Consider the following 17,339-nt stretch of genomic DNA (forward strand, 5'->3'; position numbering starts at 1 on the left):
TATAGACCCCACCACTCATTTCCATGAGAAAAGGCCGAAGCCAAGACACGCAGGTGTCGCCTCGCCTCGCCTCGCGCCGCTGCGGAATTCCGCGAGGATGGATAGGAGGGAGGCCACCGTTTTCTTGCCCCCGCCTCCGCCGCCGCCGACGCAGCCGCAGCCGCCGCAGGCTGCTGCGGCGGCGGTGAGGGCTACGGTGGGTGGGAGGGGTGGGGGAGGAGGGAGGCAGTATCGCGGGGTGCGGATGCGGAAGTGGGGGAAGTGGGTGGCGGAGATCCGCGAGCCGAACAAGCGGTCGCGGATCTGGCTCGGCTCCTACTCCACCGCCGTCGCCGCCGCGCGGGCCTACGACACCGCCGTGTTCTACCTCCGCGGCCGCTCCGCGCGCCTCAACTTCCCCGACCAGCTCGACGGCGCGGGTGGTGGTGGCGGCAGCGGCGGTGGTGCCGAGGACCACAGGGAGCTCACCGCCGCCGCCATCCGCAAGAAGGCCGCCGAGGTCGGCGCCCGCGTCGACGCGCAGCACTCCGTCGTCGGCGCCGCGGCGCCCGTGCCGCTCCAGCCGCCGCAGCCCCCGCCGCCCCAGCGCCGCCGGACCAAGAACCCCGACCTCAACCGGGAGCCCACCCCGGACACTTCCGACGACGAGTAGTAATCCGAGCTGATTTTGCCTCCCTTCTTCCATCCATCTAGTTCGTAGTCCTTAGCCACCCCAAGACACAGAGAGAGAGTAGCAGCTAGTAGCTATAGCTAGTCAGCGAAGCGGATAGCGCCAAGGAGGCGGTCGTGGACGGGGCGCATGCAAGGTGTTCGGCGAAATGCGATTGAGGTCGGAGGAGCCCACAAGTATATCCAATAATGGAGCCGCGACGTCGCCGTCAAGCCGGGGAAGTGGTGGTTAGCAAGTAGGAATCTAGAGCTCAGCTCGTCGTCTGTTCCGGCGACGGCGACTGTACTAGGAGCGTGCGTGTCTGCGTGAGCATGTAGCTAAAAGCAAGACGGCTATGTACCTCACCCTTTTCGCTTAAGCGTTGGTTTGTAAAGAGAAGATACCCAGCAAGCAAGACAAAAAAAAAAACAGCTTCAAGAATCTCTCGAATCATCACCATCATCTTCTCCAATTATCTCAAGTTCTCACTTCCGTGCCATATGGTTTGGACCAATTTGGTCACTTGATACTAATTTCATGCAAGTTAAATTAATTAGCGTCTTCTCCGTGAAAAAAGAGAAAGGTGAGAGGATGAGACCGACGACGATGGAGGCCGCGGCGACGCTGCCGTGTGGAGGCGTGCAGCTTCTTCCACCTCCGGTGAGCGTGACGGCAGCAGGAGTGATGATGAGTTGATGATAGTGGATGAAGTCGGGTACTACACTTGCTGCGTGCGTGCGAGTGCAACACGCGAAGCTGGCGATGACGGCGTTTTTTTTTTCTTTTTTTGGGCGTGGAGATGGGGGGTGTCGTGGCGTGGGCCATTAACAGGATGGACGGATGGGGTGGTGGTGCTTATCTGGTGCTTAATGATGTTGGTGTCGGTAATTGATTACGCCGCTAATTACGAGCCGCCCTGGAAGATTCGTGGTTGCTTTTTCAGGAGAAGACCGGAAGACCCCCTCGCGCCTCTGGTCCACCCACCACACGTCGGTCGACTGCACCGCACTTGCACTGACTTTGCTGCAGTTTTTTTTTTTCTTTTTGGCCCTTGATCGTGCTCGTGCACGAAACTGTACAAGTGACACGCATGGGTGGGTATATGCGCCATGTTCCATTCATCCAAAATATAAGCACAAATTCGTATCGAAATATAAGCTTTTGTGCTCTATTAGGATACTGTCCATCTTATCGATCATCTCCTATTTGATTTTTTTTTCTATTTTTACCCCCAACAATTTCTTATTAATATTGGACACTAAATTATTTTTTCTTAAACTTAATATCTATTAAATAATTAGAAAATAATTATATTTTGAGACAAGATAGTATCTAAAATCTAAACACCACCTTTTTTTTTTCTTAAGAGACATAACTAAGCACGCACATCACAATTCACACTCAAGGTGTGTTCTTTGCCTCATCTTTTTCAACTTCTATTTTTCATGTTTTTTGAGCGCACGCTTACAAAGCTGCTACACACTGTGTATTTTAAAAAAGTTCTATAGAAAAAATGCTTTGAAAGGATCATAAACTATTTTAAATATTTTTAAACTAATAATTAATTAATTATACACTAACGCATGCTCTGTTTCTTTGTGCGGGAGATGATTAACCCTCCTGTGAACGTGACTAATCTCTAACCATTCTAAGCACGACACAGATAAATACTCCATGTAGTATCAAATAAGCAAGATTTCTATGTGTGTGTTTCAATCATGGATACAAATGATTTGAGTCCAACTGACTGTAGAATAGCTTTGCCCGTCTCGGTTCTTCAACTTTTCTTCAAAATCCGGCCATGTCTTCTATTTCCAAAGGTGTAGCATCGCTGCAGTTGTACTACTGACCTGCAGACTACGACATTCATTTGAGCGACAGCAAAGCGAAGGAAAGAAAACCTCCTAATCAAGTATGGACAGTAACGACCTCAACTCATGCATATCCTCTTTTGAAAGAACACGACGACTTAATTAGTAGCAGTGCAAGCAACACCTTCACACAGACACACACAGGATTTCAGAAACTGAAGAGTCCATCTGGGTCAACATCATCCCAAACATCACAAACTGAAAAATTATATGTGAACAGTTTTGGAACCAAGTGGAGTGAGCACCGCCACTGGAACTCTTCCCCGGTTCAGAAAGTGACTCGCCGGCCGGCGCAGTTGTTTTAATTAATTTGACTGTTTCAGGGCTGTGTAAAATTGTATTTTGAGTTATAAACTTGATTTTTGTGAGCTATCAGAAGGAAATGGACAATCTAGTCTGACGAGATTTCGAAAACAACACATGTGTATGTTTATGTTGCTTGGAAAATCCATGGATTCTAGTTGTTGCAGTTTTGCACTGGGACGGTATAATTTATTCTCTTCATTTCAGTGTTTGTTTACTTGGATAGTTTGGTCATGTCATCATGTGGTATTGTAACCTTGTCGGTAACAGATTACTCACTGGAGACATGATCCAGTCCGGGACTGATTAGTGGTGGGTCTCACAAGCACTTAGCGAGCAATGGGTCAATCTCCTTTACTGGATTTGGATTTGGAAATTACTAGTTTAGTTTATCCATTTCTGATAATCACACATTCACACATGCACACATGCTTAAACCTGTGACGGAAAAACAAACGAAAAATCATATCAAATATCTCGGTAAGTAAATCTCACTTTCATGTAGAAATGGAGTTCTTTTTTTAATGTGTTCTAGATAGGGTCTCAAATTGCCCTGTGTATTGATGAACTACCCTCTCAGGTATTTTTTGGACGGAGAATTTTAGAAGATATATACAAACTGATTTCTGTTGAAATATTATAAAGAGATATACAACATATGGAAATTGTTTCATATGTACTCCTTAATAAATCCTTGGAAAGGAGTGGCGGCCAGAGGAGAACAGTTGGTTCTGAATTTCTGAGTTCTGATAAGAAGGCAGCAAAATTGCTGGCATTCTTCTCCATGCTTCTCTGAAACACGTTGAACTGGAACATTTTCTGATTGGAAAGCTGAATACTCCATTTTCTGATTGGAAGCGAGCCTGCCCTTCTGCAGGGCAGTAGGAGTAGGTTGTAAGAGCAATAATAGGCCGGGTTTAGTTTCCCTTATTTTCAACTTACCATCATATCATATCACATCAGAATCTTTCCTACACACATAAATTTTCAACTTTCTTTCCAAACTCCCAACTTTCTTCAAACTTCAAACTTTTTCAGGAACTAAACACACCCATAGTATAGCCAACTGCAGGCTCCAAATCATCTATAGTCAACTTAATAGCCAATTTATACAATAGTTACCTCCTCCGTCCCAAAAAAAAGTTCAATCTTAGCTACGAACCTGGACACATGCGTGTCCAGGTTCATAGCCAGAGTTTGGCTTTTTTTGGGACAGACTAGTACCTATAAATATATACACACAATTAATATCTGGCCCACCTATCATACACATGTATCTTGAAGTCCGTGCTGCAGCTGGCTACAAATCTGTAGCCACTGCTCTTCTCTCTCCTCTTTTATCTTCGCAAAATATGTTTATAGCTGGCTTATCGTCTGCTATTATACCTGCTCTAAAACAACAGCTGCAAAAGCAGATGAAACAATAGAGAGATTGGCTTCTCTCTTCGGCTTCACCTCCCGATCGGCAAGATGGCAACGGACGGCCTAGATCGCGCGCCGCCGAAGCGGCGGCGTGAGAGATCAGAATTGGCCTCAGCTGTCCAATCTAGACGTCGCATACATGTGCGTGGCTGCTCTCGGACTCTAAACTGACAAATTAGGGAGTGTTTGGTTGATTGCTTCACTTTGCCACGCCACACTTCAGTCATGCCACAGTTTTTAGGCGTATGTTTGTTTCAATGCCACAGTTGTGTCATGCCACACTTTTCTAACCTTAGGTCCTATATGTCATACTCAGATAACTAGAGCTAACATTGCCACACTTGTGGCTAACTATTTCTTGGCCATACTTTTGCCACATGCCACAACTTACCTAAGCTTAGTTATAGCAAGCTTAGGCATCAACCAAACAACCCCTAAGACTTTCCCAACTTTGTCTTCAAACTTTTAATTTTTTTTGTCACATCGTTTCAATTTTAATCAAACTTTCAATTTTAGCATGAACTAAACACACCCATAGTAGAACCATATAGGAGTACTCCCTCATCAAAAAAAACATTCTAAGAAGAACGTGATCCTTTTAGGATTATGAATTTAGATAACGGTTTGTCCAAATTTATTGTACTATAAAAGTTCACATTCTCACTTAGATTAAGTTTTTAATGGATAAAGTACATACTCACATAGGCCCTCCGTAAAAAAAAAAAAAGTCGAATTCTAGAGGAGGGAGTTTGTCAAAAAAAAAAAAACTGACTCCTGCGCACAAAACGAGAAACGTCGTCTCGAGTACATCGATGGGCCCACGACCTCTCTCTATTCGCGTTCAGTTCACACCGCTCAATCCTTATCCTCTCCCACCCAGTGGTTGTCCCCATCTCTCTCTCCTCTACTCCTCCGTCTTCTCCCGCTCCACCATCACGCGGCGGCGGACGCGGCCTCGTCGGCGGGGGCGGCGGCAGACGCGGCCTCGTCGGCGGGGGTGGCGGCGGCAAGCGGACACGGCATCGGCGCTGGCGGCGGCGACGAGCAAACGCTGCCTTGTCGGTGGCGGCGGCAAGCAGACATGGCATCGGCGGCGGACGCAGCCTCGTCGACGGCGGCGACCAGCGGACGCGGCATCGGCGACGGCGGCGGTAACAGGCGGACACGGCCTCGTCGGCGGCGGCAACGAGTGGACGCGGCCTTGTCAGCGGCGGCGACCAGCAGACGCGGCATCGGCGGCGGCGGCGGTAACAGGCGGACGGCCTCGTCGGCGGCGGCAACGAGCGGACGCGGCCTTGTCGGTGGTGGCGACCGGCGGACGCGGCCTCGTCGGCAGCGACGACCAGCGAACGTGTCATCGGCAGCGACGAGCGAACACGACCTCGTCGGGGTTCTTGCTAGTTCTTGTAGTATCTCTTTTTCTCTGTTGTTGGTTCTTCTCGATTCTTGATTCTTCTATGTTCTTGGTACTTGCTAGTTCTTGTTCTTGGTTCTTCTATGTTCTTGGTACTTGCTAGTTCATGGCTTCATGCACGCTGCAGCGACGGCAAAGGTGGAGGCTTGCTGGTTTCTGGTGTTGATGCGTTTGGTATTTGGCGTCGTCGTCAAATGCAAGCGCCACCATTATTCAGTGATGCATCGACGACGAACATCCGGTGGTGGGATGCCTGGGTATCGAGGAAGGGGCTGGGAACGATTTATTGTTCACAGAGATTTTTTTCAAAACAAAAGTGCTAATCATGGTTGTACTTAGTGGGGGTATTTTAGTCTTTCATCACTTGGACTAAAAATGCATCGGGCTTCTACGATTTGATATTTTGTGGGACGGAGGGAGTACTCTAGAATACATGCCGATATGGGGATACATCCTCTCGTTTTTCCCTCCAATACATTATACATGCCATTACAATTTAGACGCTAGCTAGTACGCCAGTCCTAGTTCACAAGTACTTCATCCATTCAAAAAAAAAGAATCTAAGGCTGTGTTTAGTTCCACATTAAAAATTGAAAGTTCGAAGAAATTAAAACGATGTGACGGAAAAGTTAGAAGTTTATGTGTGTATGAAAGTTCGATGTGATGGAAAAATTAAAAGTTTGAAGAAAAAAGTTGGAATCTAAACAGGGCCTAAGGTCTAATGTGATATATTCTATACATATATCCAGATTTATAGTATTATGATGTGTTATATCCAGTATTATGTTGGTTTTTATGAGATGTAAAGAGTAGGACTTGCCAAAAAGTGACATGTGTTTAGTTGTTCTCAAACACTTTGCCACAATTTACCTGTAGTATAAGATTAGATAAGTTTAATCAACTTTTGGTGGTAGTTTGATTTTGAGTCACAGTTATGATAAGATTTTATTTCAATATATTGGATACCACACGTTAATGATTAAAAAAATGTGATAAGATTCACTTAGGCTCTGTTTAGTTCTAAATTTTTTTTTAAACTTCCAACTTTCCATCACATCAAATATTTCGTACACACAACTTTTCTACCACATCGTATCAATTTTAACCAAACTTTCAAATTTTAGTGTTAACTAAACACAAGCCAACAACACCCATATCTGAACTCCCGTACAGGATATGCTCACTAAGCTCAGTATTCAGTACCATCCAGTGCATATGTGGCGGAGTATTATACAGATGCATGCGCCTTGTAGTGGTGTACTACACTATACTGTGCGCTGGCCTCAGATGTAGTTTGACACGAAATGCAAGGTGATTGATGACAACAGCTACGAGCCTTCATTCGTCATGCTTATGAAATTGCTGAAATACTACACATTTATGATGAGAGAAACGTGAACAAAATGATCCCGTTCACGTACAATTTTATTCGAAGTAGTAAAGACTAGTACTGGTAGCTTAATTTGCAGTCAGTTACACCAGTATCTTGAGCCGTTTCACCGACTTGGCAAAGGCCCTGCAAATGAAATTCAGACTCGTCGTTAGGCTCGTAGTCAAGTTTGATGAAATTGTTAAATAATTTTGTGATGACGACACAATGCCGGGAAGAAATGAACTTACTCCCATGGCACGTCTCCGACCAGCATCCAGTCTCCTTCCCCATCCTCGTAGGTGACAGCGTATGGGTGACGTCGACGACGATCGTGCCCATCCTCTGCACCACCATCAAATTGCAACCTTTTAACATTTTAAGTTCGCTTCAACTTGAATTTTGAAATGTTCAGAGTATGCGCCAAATGGGCTCCAGGGAATTTTGTGTTTTTTTTAAGCGGTTTCAAATAGTGTGTAGTTTTCTTTTTCTTTTTTGTTTGGCAGGGTGTTTGTGCAAAGTGATAGGGACATGCATGTAACTACCGGTACCATCCGATGAGTCTCCGCTACAAGTCAAAAATGGCTAGTGGCGACCATAAAAAATACTTATATTTTAAGACGGATGGAGTATTAAATATTTTCTGGTGTAGGTCACTAATACATGTGAATTATTAGTAGTTAGTAGTTATAAATTTCATCAATCGACCACTTGAGAGCAATATTGCAGAAGATATATTCCCTAGTACTACTAGTATAATACTAGTACTACCTTGGTTAGTGGAGGGGAACATAAGGTGGAGCGTGTCGAGCAGCTCAGCGTATGAGCCGAGGATGGACAAGTCCAGCTTCCTCCCGATGGCCAACCCCTCCATCTTCACCTTCACATATCCGCCACCGCAGCCACCGTCGCGCCGCCGGTGCAAGCACTTCACCGGTGGCCACCCCACCAGCTTCCTCCTCCTACATGCAACTCACCTCAGCTGCGTACGTACACAAATGCCACAACCCAGTGACACGAACAACGACGAAAAATGGACGAGAGGTGCGAGTGCGTGCATGCGATCACTCACTTGTTGCCCATTTCGCCGTCGGAATCGCCGTCACCGCCGCGGCCATTGCCGTCGTCGTCGTCGTCGTCGGTTTTGAACCCACCGAGCGCCTCCTCGAAGCCCCTCTTGCGGCAGGACCCCGGCGCGCTGTTGAGAAGGTCAAGCTCACTCCCAGCCGCCGTCGACGTCGCCGGCGACGGCAGCGCGAGCCTGAGGCCGAGCTCGAGCTCCATCCGTCTCTCCAATTCACCAGCTAGTGGACGGGATCACTGCAGCATCATCTTCTGCAATCCACGATCGAGAGCAATGCAAGACGATATATATATATATATATATACAGGTGTGGGGCGCTGACACGCACGAGGTGTAGTAGTAGTGGGGCGCGCGCGAGAGACAGAGGAGGAACATGGTGTCGGGGTAGCGGGGGACCCAGCCGCGGGCGGGATGTCCCCCCTGCCGCCGCGCGCCGCGGCAACGGGGGCGCCCCGCTTTTGCCTTGCGCCCGTTGCTCCCCGGCCCCCCGCGCGCGCCTACGTTTCGCGTCGTAGTGGCCGCGCAGCGCACGTACGCGAGCGAGCGAGCGCGCGCGCATGGGCGCACGGCTCTCGTCCGGTACGCATCGACGCCGACGCGTGAGATCCGTAGAGATTTTGGGGGGTGGAATTCGTGGTGGCGACTGGCGAGTGGACCGGACGGTTTTTTTTTGAGAACTAGACCGGACGGTTGCTTTCGCGTGTCGTGTCGTGTGGGCGAGCTCAGTGTTTCGGGTTTAGTTTGATCAGCGTTTCGGTTTTAGTTGATCGGCTTTATGCACGCGCGCGGGCCCGGGTGAGTCCTAAAGCTGGCGACTACATACGATTGATCAAATGATGGTGTTCCCCGGCTGCGCTGTCACGTAGGCCATGTTTAGGAAGTTTGTATAGTGAGCAGTTACTCCATCTTTTTCAATATCTTCAGCTGTACTAAATGATCCAGATTCTAAAAATCTATAAATATAAAAATTCATAGAATGAACTAATATAAAGCATAAGCTATGAAACCTCCTTCTTTTTAATCCCAATTAACTGAATAGTTATTGATTGTTTTTAAGAATCTTCAGCTTGTCAGACAAAACGATGGTACTACTACTTCTCTTTTCGTATCAAAATATAAAAAACACATCGTAAAATATATACTACTATATCTAAATTTATAGTAAAATATATCTCATTTGAATGTAGGTTTTTATATTTTCGGACGAACGTACTATGATTGAGGGGTGATCGAGTTGACAGTACAGACCATCGGTTATGGTGGTGGGAATTGGGAAATATGAGCGCCGGCAGCTGCATCTGGGCGTGGGCGACTGGGCGTTTTCTTTCTCGTGAGCCGTCGCCGAGGCGAATCTGAGCTGCATCATGCCACCGGGTCAAGGACATCGCGCCCCGCTCGGTGTTTCGCCGTGTTTCGCCGGGGCGCTGCAGGTCATTTGCCCACGCTGCAAGCAATCGGTCCGGATGCCGGATGGGCGCCATCCTTCCCCATGCCTCGGCGCTCTCCATCCATGCCGGCTCTGTTCTAGCACACCGGGCCAGAAAACACTGCCATTTTTCTAATCTTAAAAACTGGATTTGAGTGCGAATCACTGTCTGCTCAAAACGTCATCACATCGATTAAAAAATTTGATCGGATCGTGACAATGTATATCTACATACTCCAATCGAGTACTACTACGCTGTTAGCTTCCGAGAAGGACACATTGTGGCAGATACTTTGAAACCACGATTGGAATGTAACTTAAAATATGCATAGTTGCATAGTACGCTTGATCTGCAGAGGTATAATCTGTGGAAGTGTGTTTGGGCACGATTTCGACACGTAACTAAGCTGGTGTCGGTTTATGATTCTTTAGAGAGGCGTTTGCCGTTTGCGACCGGTGGAACGTTTTTGTCAAAAAGTTTGGGCGTTACACTTCCACCAGCAAAGCTACTACTACTACAAAGGTGAAATATTTCCGGTGTTCTCACTGTGTATATAAGGGCTGTGTTTAGTTCATATTAAAATTAGAAGTTTGATTGAAATTGGAACAATGTGACGAAAAATTGAAAGTTTGTGTGTAAAAAAGTTTTGATGTGATGAAAAATTTAAAAGTTTGAAGAATTATTTTGGACTAAACACGGCGAAGCTCTAACTTTTTTTTTCTCTTTTAGGTGCCAGTTTCTGTGCACTTGCCCGGCCTAGCAGGTGACAGACACGACGCAAAAGAAAGATAAAAAAAAAGTTTTGCTAGCTCCTGATCGACACTTATCAGACACGGCGGTCGTGATTTCAGCACCAGATTACGTGCCTTAACTAACAAGGACATTCATCCATGATCCATCCATCGCCGTCAATTTAGCATCAAATATTGCGCATTTCGCATGGACACTTTCTTGAGCCATAACAACTTCCGTCACAAGCCTAACCAGCTAGACTAGATGATAATTATAAGCTTGTTGCATAGATGATCAGATGCAATGTAACCTAACTAATCTGTAGAGCATCAGGCAGACCAAAACAATAGACAATTCGAAGCTGATTTAACATTATCTCTGGATATTAACCTCATCGGTGAAGTCTGAACTGAACACCACGCGGCCTCTCGCGGGCTGAAAAAGCACGGGGCCGCCGCGCACCGTGCGGTGCATTGGATCGCTTACGGCGAATTTTGCAGCAAAAAACAGGGGGAAACGTGTGCGTGAGCTTGACAAGTGTCGAGCCGGCCGTGCTCCGTCCCGATTGTTTTATACTCCCTCCGTTTCAAAATGTTTGACACCGTTGACTTTTTAGTACGTGTTTGACCATTCGTCTTATTAAAAAATTAAATAATTATTTATTCTTTTCATATCATTTGATTCATTGTTTTCTTGTACACATATAGTTTTACATATTTCATAAATTTTTTTAATAAGACGAACGGTCAAACATATGCTAAAAAGTCAATGATGTCAAACATTTTGAAACGGAGGAAGTAGCTGGCCTAGCTTGATCGAATAGAGCTGCGGCGCACGAGAGATTCGTCCCGCGCGCCGCGCGCGTGCGTGCACGTGTTGTGTAGCAGCTCGATCCAGGGCTCCATGCTCTTAATTTGTCCCTGCATCAAAATGAATTTTACTAGTTTTTTTAGTAAAGCTGCTTCATGAACCAATCCGGTTCCATAGGAGCAGCGAACTTTTTTTTTTGATAGCTTTCGAATTTTCTACGATACAATGACACGCCAAGATTTATACTACTACTACACTAGTTACGTATAATTACGTTTTAGTTAAAAAAAATTATAACTACGTTATTGTTGGCCTGTGCTTTACAATGAGTTATAAAACGTTGTATATATTTTTTTCACTTATATACAAGTTATATTATAGTTATGGTGAAACTATATTATATACTCCCCTCGTCCCATAATATAAGGGATTTTGAGTTTTTGCTTGCAACGTTTGACCACCCGTCTTATTCAAAATTTTTTGAAATTATTTTTTATTTTATTTGTAACTTACTTTATTATCTACAGTAATTTAAGCAAAACTTTTCGTTTTCTATATTTGCAAAAAAAATTTGAATAAGACGAGTGGTCAAACGTTGCCAGCAAAAACTGAAAATCCCTTATATTGTGGGATGGAGGGAGTAATTATATTTGAAAGTTTTCTACGGCAACTGTTAAGATAGTCCCAACTTTTTTTTTTATCAAATCAGTTACTCCCTCCGTTTCTAAATATTTAACGTTGTTGACTTTTTTAAATATGTTTGACCGTTCGTCTTATTAAAAAAATTAAGTAATTATTAATTATTTTCATATCATTTGATTCATTGTTAAATATATTTATATGTATACATATAGTTTTACATATTTACAAAAGCTTTTAAATAAGACGAACGGTTAAACACATGCTAAAAAGTTAACGTTGTCAAATATTATATTTAGGAACGGAGGGAGTACTGCATACTCCCCGTATCAAATACTAGTATGATTTGTGACTTCGTGAGGGATCAAGGTGGCGCATGCACGCATGGGCTTGTGGAAGAACCGAAGAAGAGACATGAGAGATGGGGGCAAAGGAGGTGAGAGTACCGGCATGTCCCCCAGACAGTGCGGATCTTACGGCCGGGAACTGCTAGTTTGCTGTCGCGTAGGCCTCCCAACTTAGTCGGTGAAATTGACACTAGATTACGTCAAAGATCACTGCCGGAGTGCGCCCCTGTAGGCTCAAATGTGGCGTCGCGCGTCCGCGGCTACAATCTTTCCGACGAGACGGCCGGTCTGCTAGTGCTACTCGTTTGACTCTCTTGTGCCTACAGCTGAGCTGATAGCTGAATGTTGTGGGTAGGTGCCAGCAACAATGACCAGATTCCAGGAACGAACAGACGTGATGAGGACCAGGAGCTGCCGTCATGTACGGCTTCACATGGAAACGTGAGTTGCTGGCTGGGTCATGTGGCAGCGGAGATCAGCACGAGGCCAACGAACGCATTTCACAGCTGACACGGCGCCCACACTCCGGCACGATGGTTGCCGAGGCCCGAGCGGAAAACGGGAGCCGATCCACCGCGCGAGCCGCGGCGGCAGCCGGCGGGTGGTGCGTGCGCGTGATCGTGCGCGACGCGAGCTCGGGGAGGAGACGGCCGCGGCAGAAAACGGCGGACGCGCGCATCTGTGAACCGCATGTGATCGCGCGGATCACACACGGTCGGGCAGTTGCGATGTTGCGCGCACCAAATTACCCCTTTTCCGTATTCTGGATGCTGTACACGATGAAGCCAATGTACTGTAGAAAATTTCTGGGCGAAGCCCACGAAAAAATGTGGCTGAAAAATAGAGCGAATGGAGATGCGGGGTATCGATCCCCGTACCTCTCGCATGCTAAGCGAGCGCTCTACCATCTGAGCTACATCCCCGAGTCGATTCAATTTATTTTTTTCTGCGTTAAAATTGTGATATTAACTAAAGGCTACTTCTGTCACCGTCAGGACGCAAGGTTGGATCTTTCTGGGCTGAAAACTACGGATTTTAACACTCCAGCTCGTTCCGCTTTGACCCACTTGCACCCTCTTCCTCTGTCAAATTCCGAAAGATGACAGTATCTCAGACTCTCATCAGTGTTCGTTGCTGCATCTGAGATTCTGAACGTACCTTGTTTGTTTGTCCGACGTTGCACCTCCGTTCCAAAGAGACAAACAAAAACTAAGGCGCTGCAGTTACTTGCCCATAAAAGGACGCACGATTCTGCCTTAATATGCCACACATGGCGTCGTTGATCCAACAAATCCGAGATTACAATCTGCATTGCAACATAACTTAATTGCTAGACATGCCGCAGAACGGTAGAGTGGATGTGATGTGAGCCGTGACGAGAAAAACGGCAACGAGAATTTCAAGATTTTACACTCTTGCACATGTGCTGCAACCGTAGAAGATGCAATTCGAGATGAATAACTGGATATTGCTCATCCTACGGGCCATTTGAATCGTAGGATTGAGAAAACATAGAAATATGAAAAACGCAGGATTTTGATATAAATATAAGTATAAAACAGATGATTGCAAAACACAGGAAAAACACAGGAATAACTGTTTGATTGGACCGTAGAAAAAACACAGAAATTAGAGGAGAGATAAAGACTCAAACGAAAGTTTCCATGAGGTAGAACCTTATGTTAGAATTCCTCCAAAACTTGCATGGTATTAGGCATTCCATAGGAATTTTATAGGATTTATTCCTTTGAATCAAAGGGCTATATAAGAAAATTTTCTGTAGGAATAAAATTCTCTAAAATTTCTATGAATTTCCTTTGAATCAAAGGGGGCCTAAATGTGTGCCACTTTGTCTCTTCATGATGTTACCCACCCTACTAAACACTAGAGACTTTCAATGATGTTTTAAATAGCGACATGGGACATTTAACATGTTAATCTTTTCAAACAGTTATAACAAACTAAATGAAGCTATAGCGATTAAATTGTACATGTCATATAAGAGTAAATAGCTAGACCATCTATAAGTCCATGAAACTCCCGACAAACGCTCTCAAGCCGCCACGTGGCGCTCTAATAAAATAGAGAAAATCCTAGAAATTCTAAGAAAAAAGCAAAACATCTATCCCTTGATTTTCATTTAAATTGGTGGGTCCAATATTATACACCGTTAGATAAAATTGATCTTAAAACAAACTAAATACAATGGGTCCCACCTATCCTCTCCTCCCGTGAATTGGCAGATGGAGGATATACATACGTACATGGAATGTACGCTTCCTTCCCCCTTTTTTTTTTCCTTTTTTCTTCTTTTTTCCATTTATATATATAATAGATATATTTTTTAAAAAATCATAATTTTACAAACAAAGACTCTAAAATCATATAATGCACTCTTTACTTTGCACTATTATTTTCAAACAATGCACTATTTTAAAATAAATTTTACACAATTATATCGTGTACCTATCAAATAAACAATATCTATATTAACTAATTTATACGTGCACTTAAACTAATGGCTCCATTATATAAATCATCGGATCTACTTTTTATTACACTGGTCTATCTATTATTCTCAAGTAATGCACTGTTTCAAACTAAGATCTACACCATTATATTGTGTACCCATTAAATTAACAATTTAAAATCTATATTAACTAATTTACACTTACACTAGAACTGGTGGACCTAGTATTATAATCATCGGATCTATTGTTTGCTAATAAATAAAGCGTCCAAAATTCTCTTTTTGCCCGCTGCACAATGCACGTATGCACCTTTGCCTTTTGCACGTGTGACAAAGCATAGTGTCTGAGACATCTAAGGTGATCACAACCGCTATAGCGCTGCCGCTTTGCCACATATCAAATCATATATGGAGATGATTAATTTTGTTAATAACATGAAAATAAAATTAAAGGTGTGATGCAGCGAGAGAATAATTAAGCACCATGGGTTGTGTTTTTCTCAGCAATAATTAGCTCTGTTTAAGTTGAAACCAAGAGTTGATTACATAACAATTATAATGTATTTGTCTTATGTCGTATTTGGATTTTGTACTATTTGTTCGTACAGGTGAAAGGAATCATTATGTTATAAATGTGAGCACAATATTGACGAATATCAATAGAACTCTTACTACGACAAAAGTGATAAAGGGAGTTTAAGGCCCTCTCTTTTTTTCCCGATTCTATATTTTGGATTTTTTTTCACGCTTTCTAAGTTTCTAAACGGTGTCTTCTTTAAACAGCATTCTAACTTTTTTGAAGTCAATTCATTCGTTTATACCCTCAAATAGCTATCACATAAATTATATAATTCATCAATTTCAGCTATCCTAAACCTTAAGTACTACTCCCTCCATTTCACAATGTAAGTCATTCTAGCATTTCCCATATTCATATTGATGTTAATGAATCTAGATATATATATCTATCTAGATTCATTAACATCAATACCTAACATAAGAATACTAATAACAGTGATATATTTATTTTATTTTTTCAAATAATATGTTTTCATATGGAACATACCACTTATCCATTTTCATAAGAAAGAACTTAGCTGGCCAAGCCACAAACACGGCCGGAGAAAGGGACTTTAATTAATTAGTCCCCTACTTACATTGTGAAACAGTGGAAGTACATATTTTTTCATGCGAGCCATGGTAATCAGTAAATTGGTGATCAACGGATCATCAAAGTCGTAAGATGAATATATAAGAGTTGCTCTGAACAATTGTAAATAGGTGTCAAAATTAATTGCTATTAATTAGACATCTAATGGCTTGCTAGCCACAAAATTAATTTCTCTCAACATGTATATAAACATGGACAAAGCTGGAACAAATATTACCATATGTCCCATACAAATATATTGCGCAGTTAATATTCTAATTAGTCATTTAAAATTCCTTAAAATACTCTCAAGCTGCCACGTGGTGCTATAATAAATTAAGGCAAATATTAGAAATTCTAAGAAAAAAAATCAAAGTATCTATTATTCGATTTTCATTTAAATCGGTAGGTCCAATATTATAAATCGTTAGATTAAATTGATCTTAAAATAAACTAAATACTACGAGGTCCCACCTCCACATAGGTACGCACCTACGTGCGCGTGGGTAGGTACGCCTCCCCTCCCTTTTTTCATTTTCTCTTTTTTATTTTTTTCCCATGCATATGCTTCCCTCCCTTTATTACTATATCATGCGCCTTCATGAGACGATTTAATCAAAATAATTTTGAGTATCTTGTACTCGCATTTTTAATTTTGCGGCCATACTACACTTACGAACTGTATGATAATTAACTAGCAATAGTTTCTTATTTACTCGAGAAAAAAAAACATGATTCAAAAGTCGTAAGTACTTAATCCATCTTCTAATCAAAAGTTTATGAATGGTTTTCTAAGATACCTTAAGAAAAATAGAACCCTTAAATTATTATAAAATAACATTATCCAAACTTTAGTTTGCCCTGAATCTATGAGACAAAATTTCTGAACAAACAATAATCTTATCTTTCAACAATATAAGTACCCGCGCATACGCGCGGGCCACCTTACTAGTTTATCAAATAGCTATAGATGAAGATAGCGTCAACTGCTATAGCCGAAGATTTAAAACCATACTTTCAATACATATTTTAGGCTACAATTCCTTCCTCTCCCCAGCCTCTCTTCTCTCATTTTTTTTACGCACACTTCATGAACTGTTAAACAGTGTGTTTTTACAAAATTTTGCTATATGAAAGTTATTTAAAAAATATTAATCCATTTAAAAAATAATCTCTTATACCGAATTCCACGCAAATTACCGGGCGATTAGCGGTGCCACGTGGCGCAGACAGATTGAGTAGCACGCAGCCATCGGGTCTCATATTGTGCAGTGGACCTCGTTGCAATATACGTAGTTTGCGGAGGGTTTTTGCAAAAGTGTCAATCTGAAGTCGACATCTTCTATTCTTCGGGACTCCTCTCGCTTCGCCGCCAGCGCTGCTCCTCAGCTTCTCCCGCCATTCGGCTGTTGTCCGCAGCCCAAACGTAGTGCGCTCCGCCGTGAGTTGCATCCTGCAAGGCTGCAACCAGCCATCGCTCTCCGATGTCGCCGCCGCCGCATCCTCCTTCCGCACCACCCATCCGCTCCCCCTTCCATCGCCTCCTCCTCCGCCCCCCGCCAAGACCACCGGTTCCTCCTATTCGTCGACCTCGCCAAGGAGCTGTCCTTCCGGCCTACGTCGCCTACTCTGACACAGCCGCACTGCGGTCA

General features: G+C 43.7%; 2 protein-coding genes and 1 non-coding gene across 3 annotated transcripts; 1 reads left to right on the forward strand and 2 right to left on the reverse strand.

Annotated features, from left to right (window-relative positions):
• The first annotated feature begins 18 nt into the window (after positions 1-18).
• Positions 19-1,090, forward strand: LOC127775633 (ethylene-responsive transcription factor RAP2-9-like). The gene has a single exon (XM_052301910.1). The coding sequence runs from the start codon at positions 98-100 to the stop codon at positions 650-652; it is 555 nt and encodes a 184-aa protein (XP_052157870.1). The 5' UTR covers positions 19-97; the 3' UTR covers positions 653-1,090.
• A 5,727-nt stretch (positions 1,091-6,817) lies between these two features.
• Positions 6,818-8,472, reverse strand: LOC127778116 (auxin-responsive protein IAA20). Its single transcript, XM_052304772.1, has 4 exons — positions 8,101-8,472; positions 7,800-7,990; positions 7,280-7,373; positions 6,818-7,175 (listed from the first exon to the last, which is right to left on the reverse strand). The coding sequence occupies exons 1-4, from the start codon at positions 8,310-8,312 to the stop codon at positions 7,133-7,135; spliced, it is 540 nt and encodes a 179-aa protein (XP_052160732.1). The 5' UTR covers positions 8,313-8,472; the 3' UTR covers positions 6,818-7,132.
• A 4,445-nt stretch (positions 8,473-12,917) lies between these two features.
• On the reverse strand, positions 12,918-12,990 carry TRNAA-AGC (transfer RNA alanine (anticodon AGC)). Its single transcript has one exon. It is a non-coding gene; the product is annotated as a tRNA-Ala (tRNA).
• Between the last annotated feature and the right edge of the window lie 4,349 nt (positions 12,991-17,339).

This window comes from Oryza glaberrima, chromosome 6 (assembly GCF_000147395.1).
Source record: "Oryza glaberrima chromosome 6, OglaRS2, whole genome shotgun sequence".
In the NCBI taxonomy this organism is placed as follows: domain Eukaryota; kingdom Viridiplantae; phylum Streptophyta; class Magnoliopsida; order Poales; family Poaceae; genus Oryza; species Oryza glaberrima.

Coding starts and splice junctions, on each gene's coding strand:
- LOC127775633 (XM_052301910.1), top strand. CDS start 98: ATGGATAGGAGGGAGGCCACCGTTTTCTTGCCCCCGCCTCCGCCGCCG.
- LOC127778116 (XM_052304772.1), bottom strand. CDS start 8,312: ATGGAGCTCGAGCTCGGCCTCAGGCTCGCGCTGCCGTCGCCGGCGACG. Junction 7,991..8,100: donor GACGGCGAAATGGGCAACAA/GTGAGTGATCGC, acceptor AGTTGCATGTAG/GAGGAGGAAGCTGGTGGGGT. Junction 7,176..7,279: donor GTCGGAGACGTGCCATGGGA/GTAAGTTCATTT, acceptor TTTCATTTGCAG/GGCCTTTGCCAAGTCGGTGA.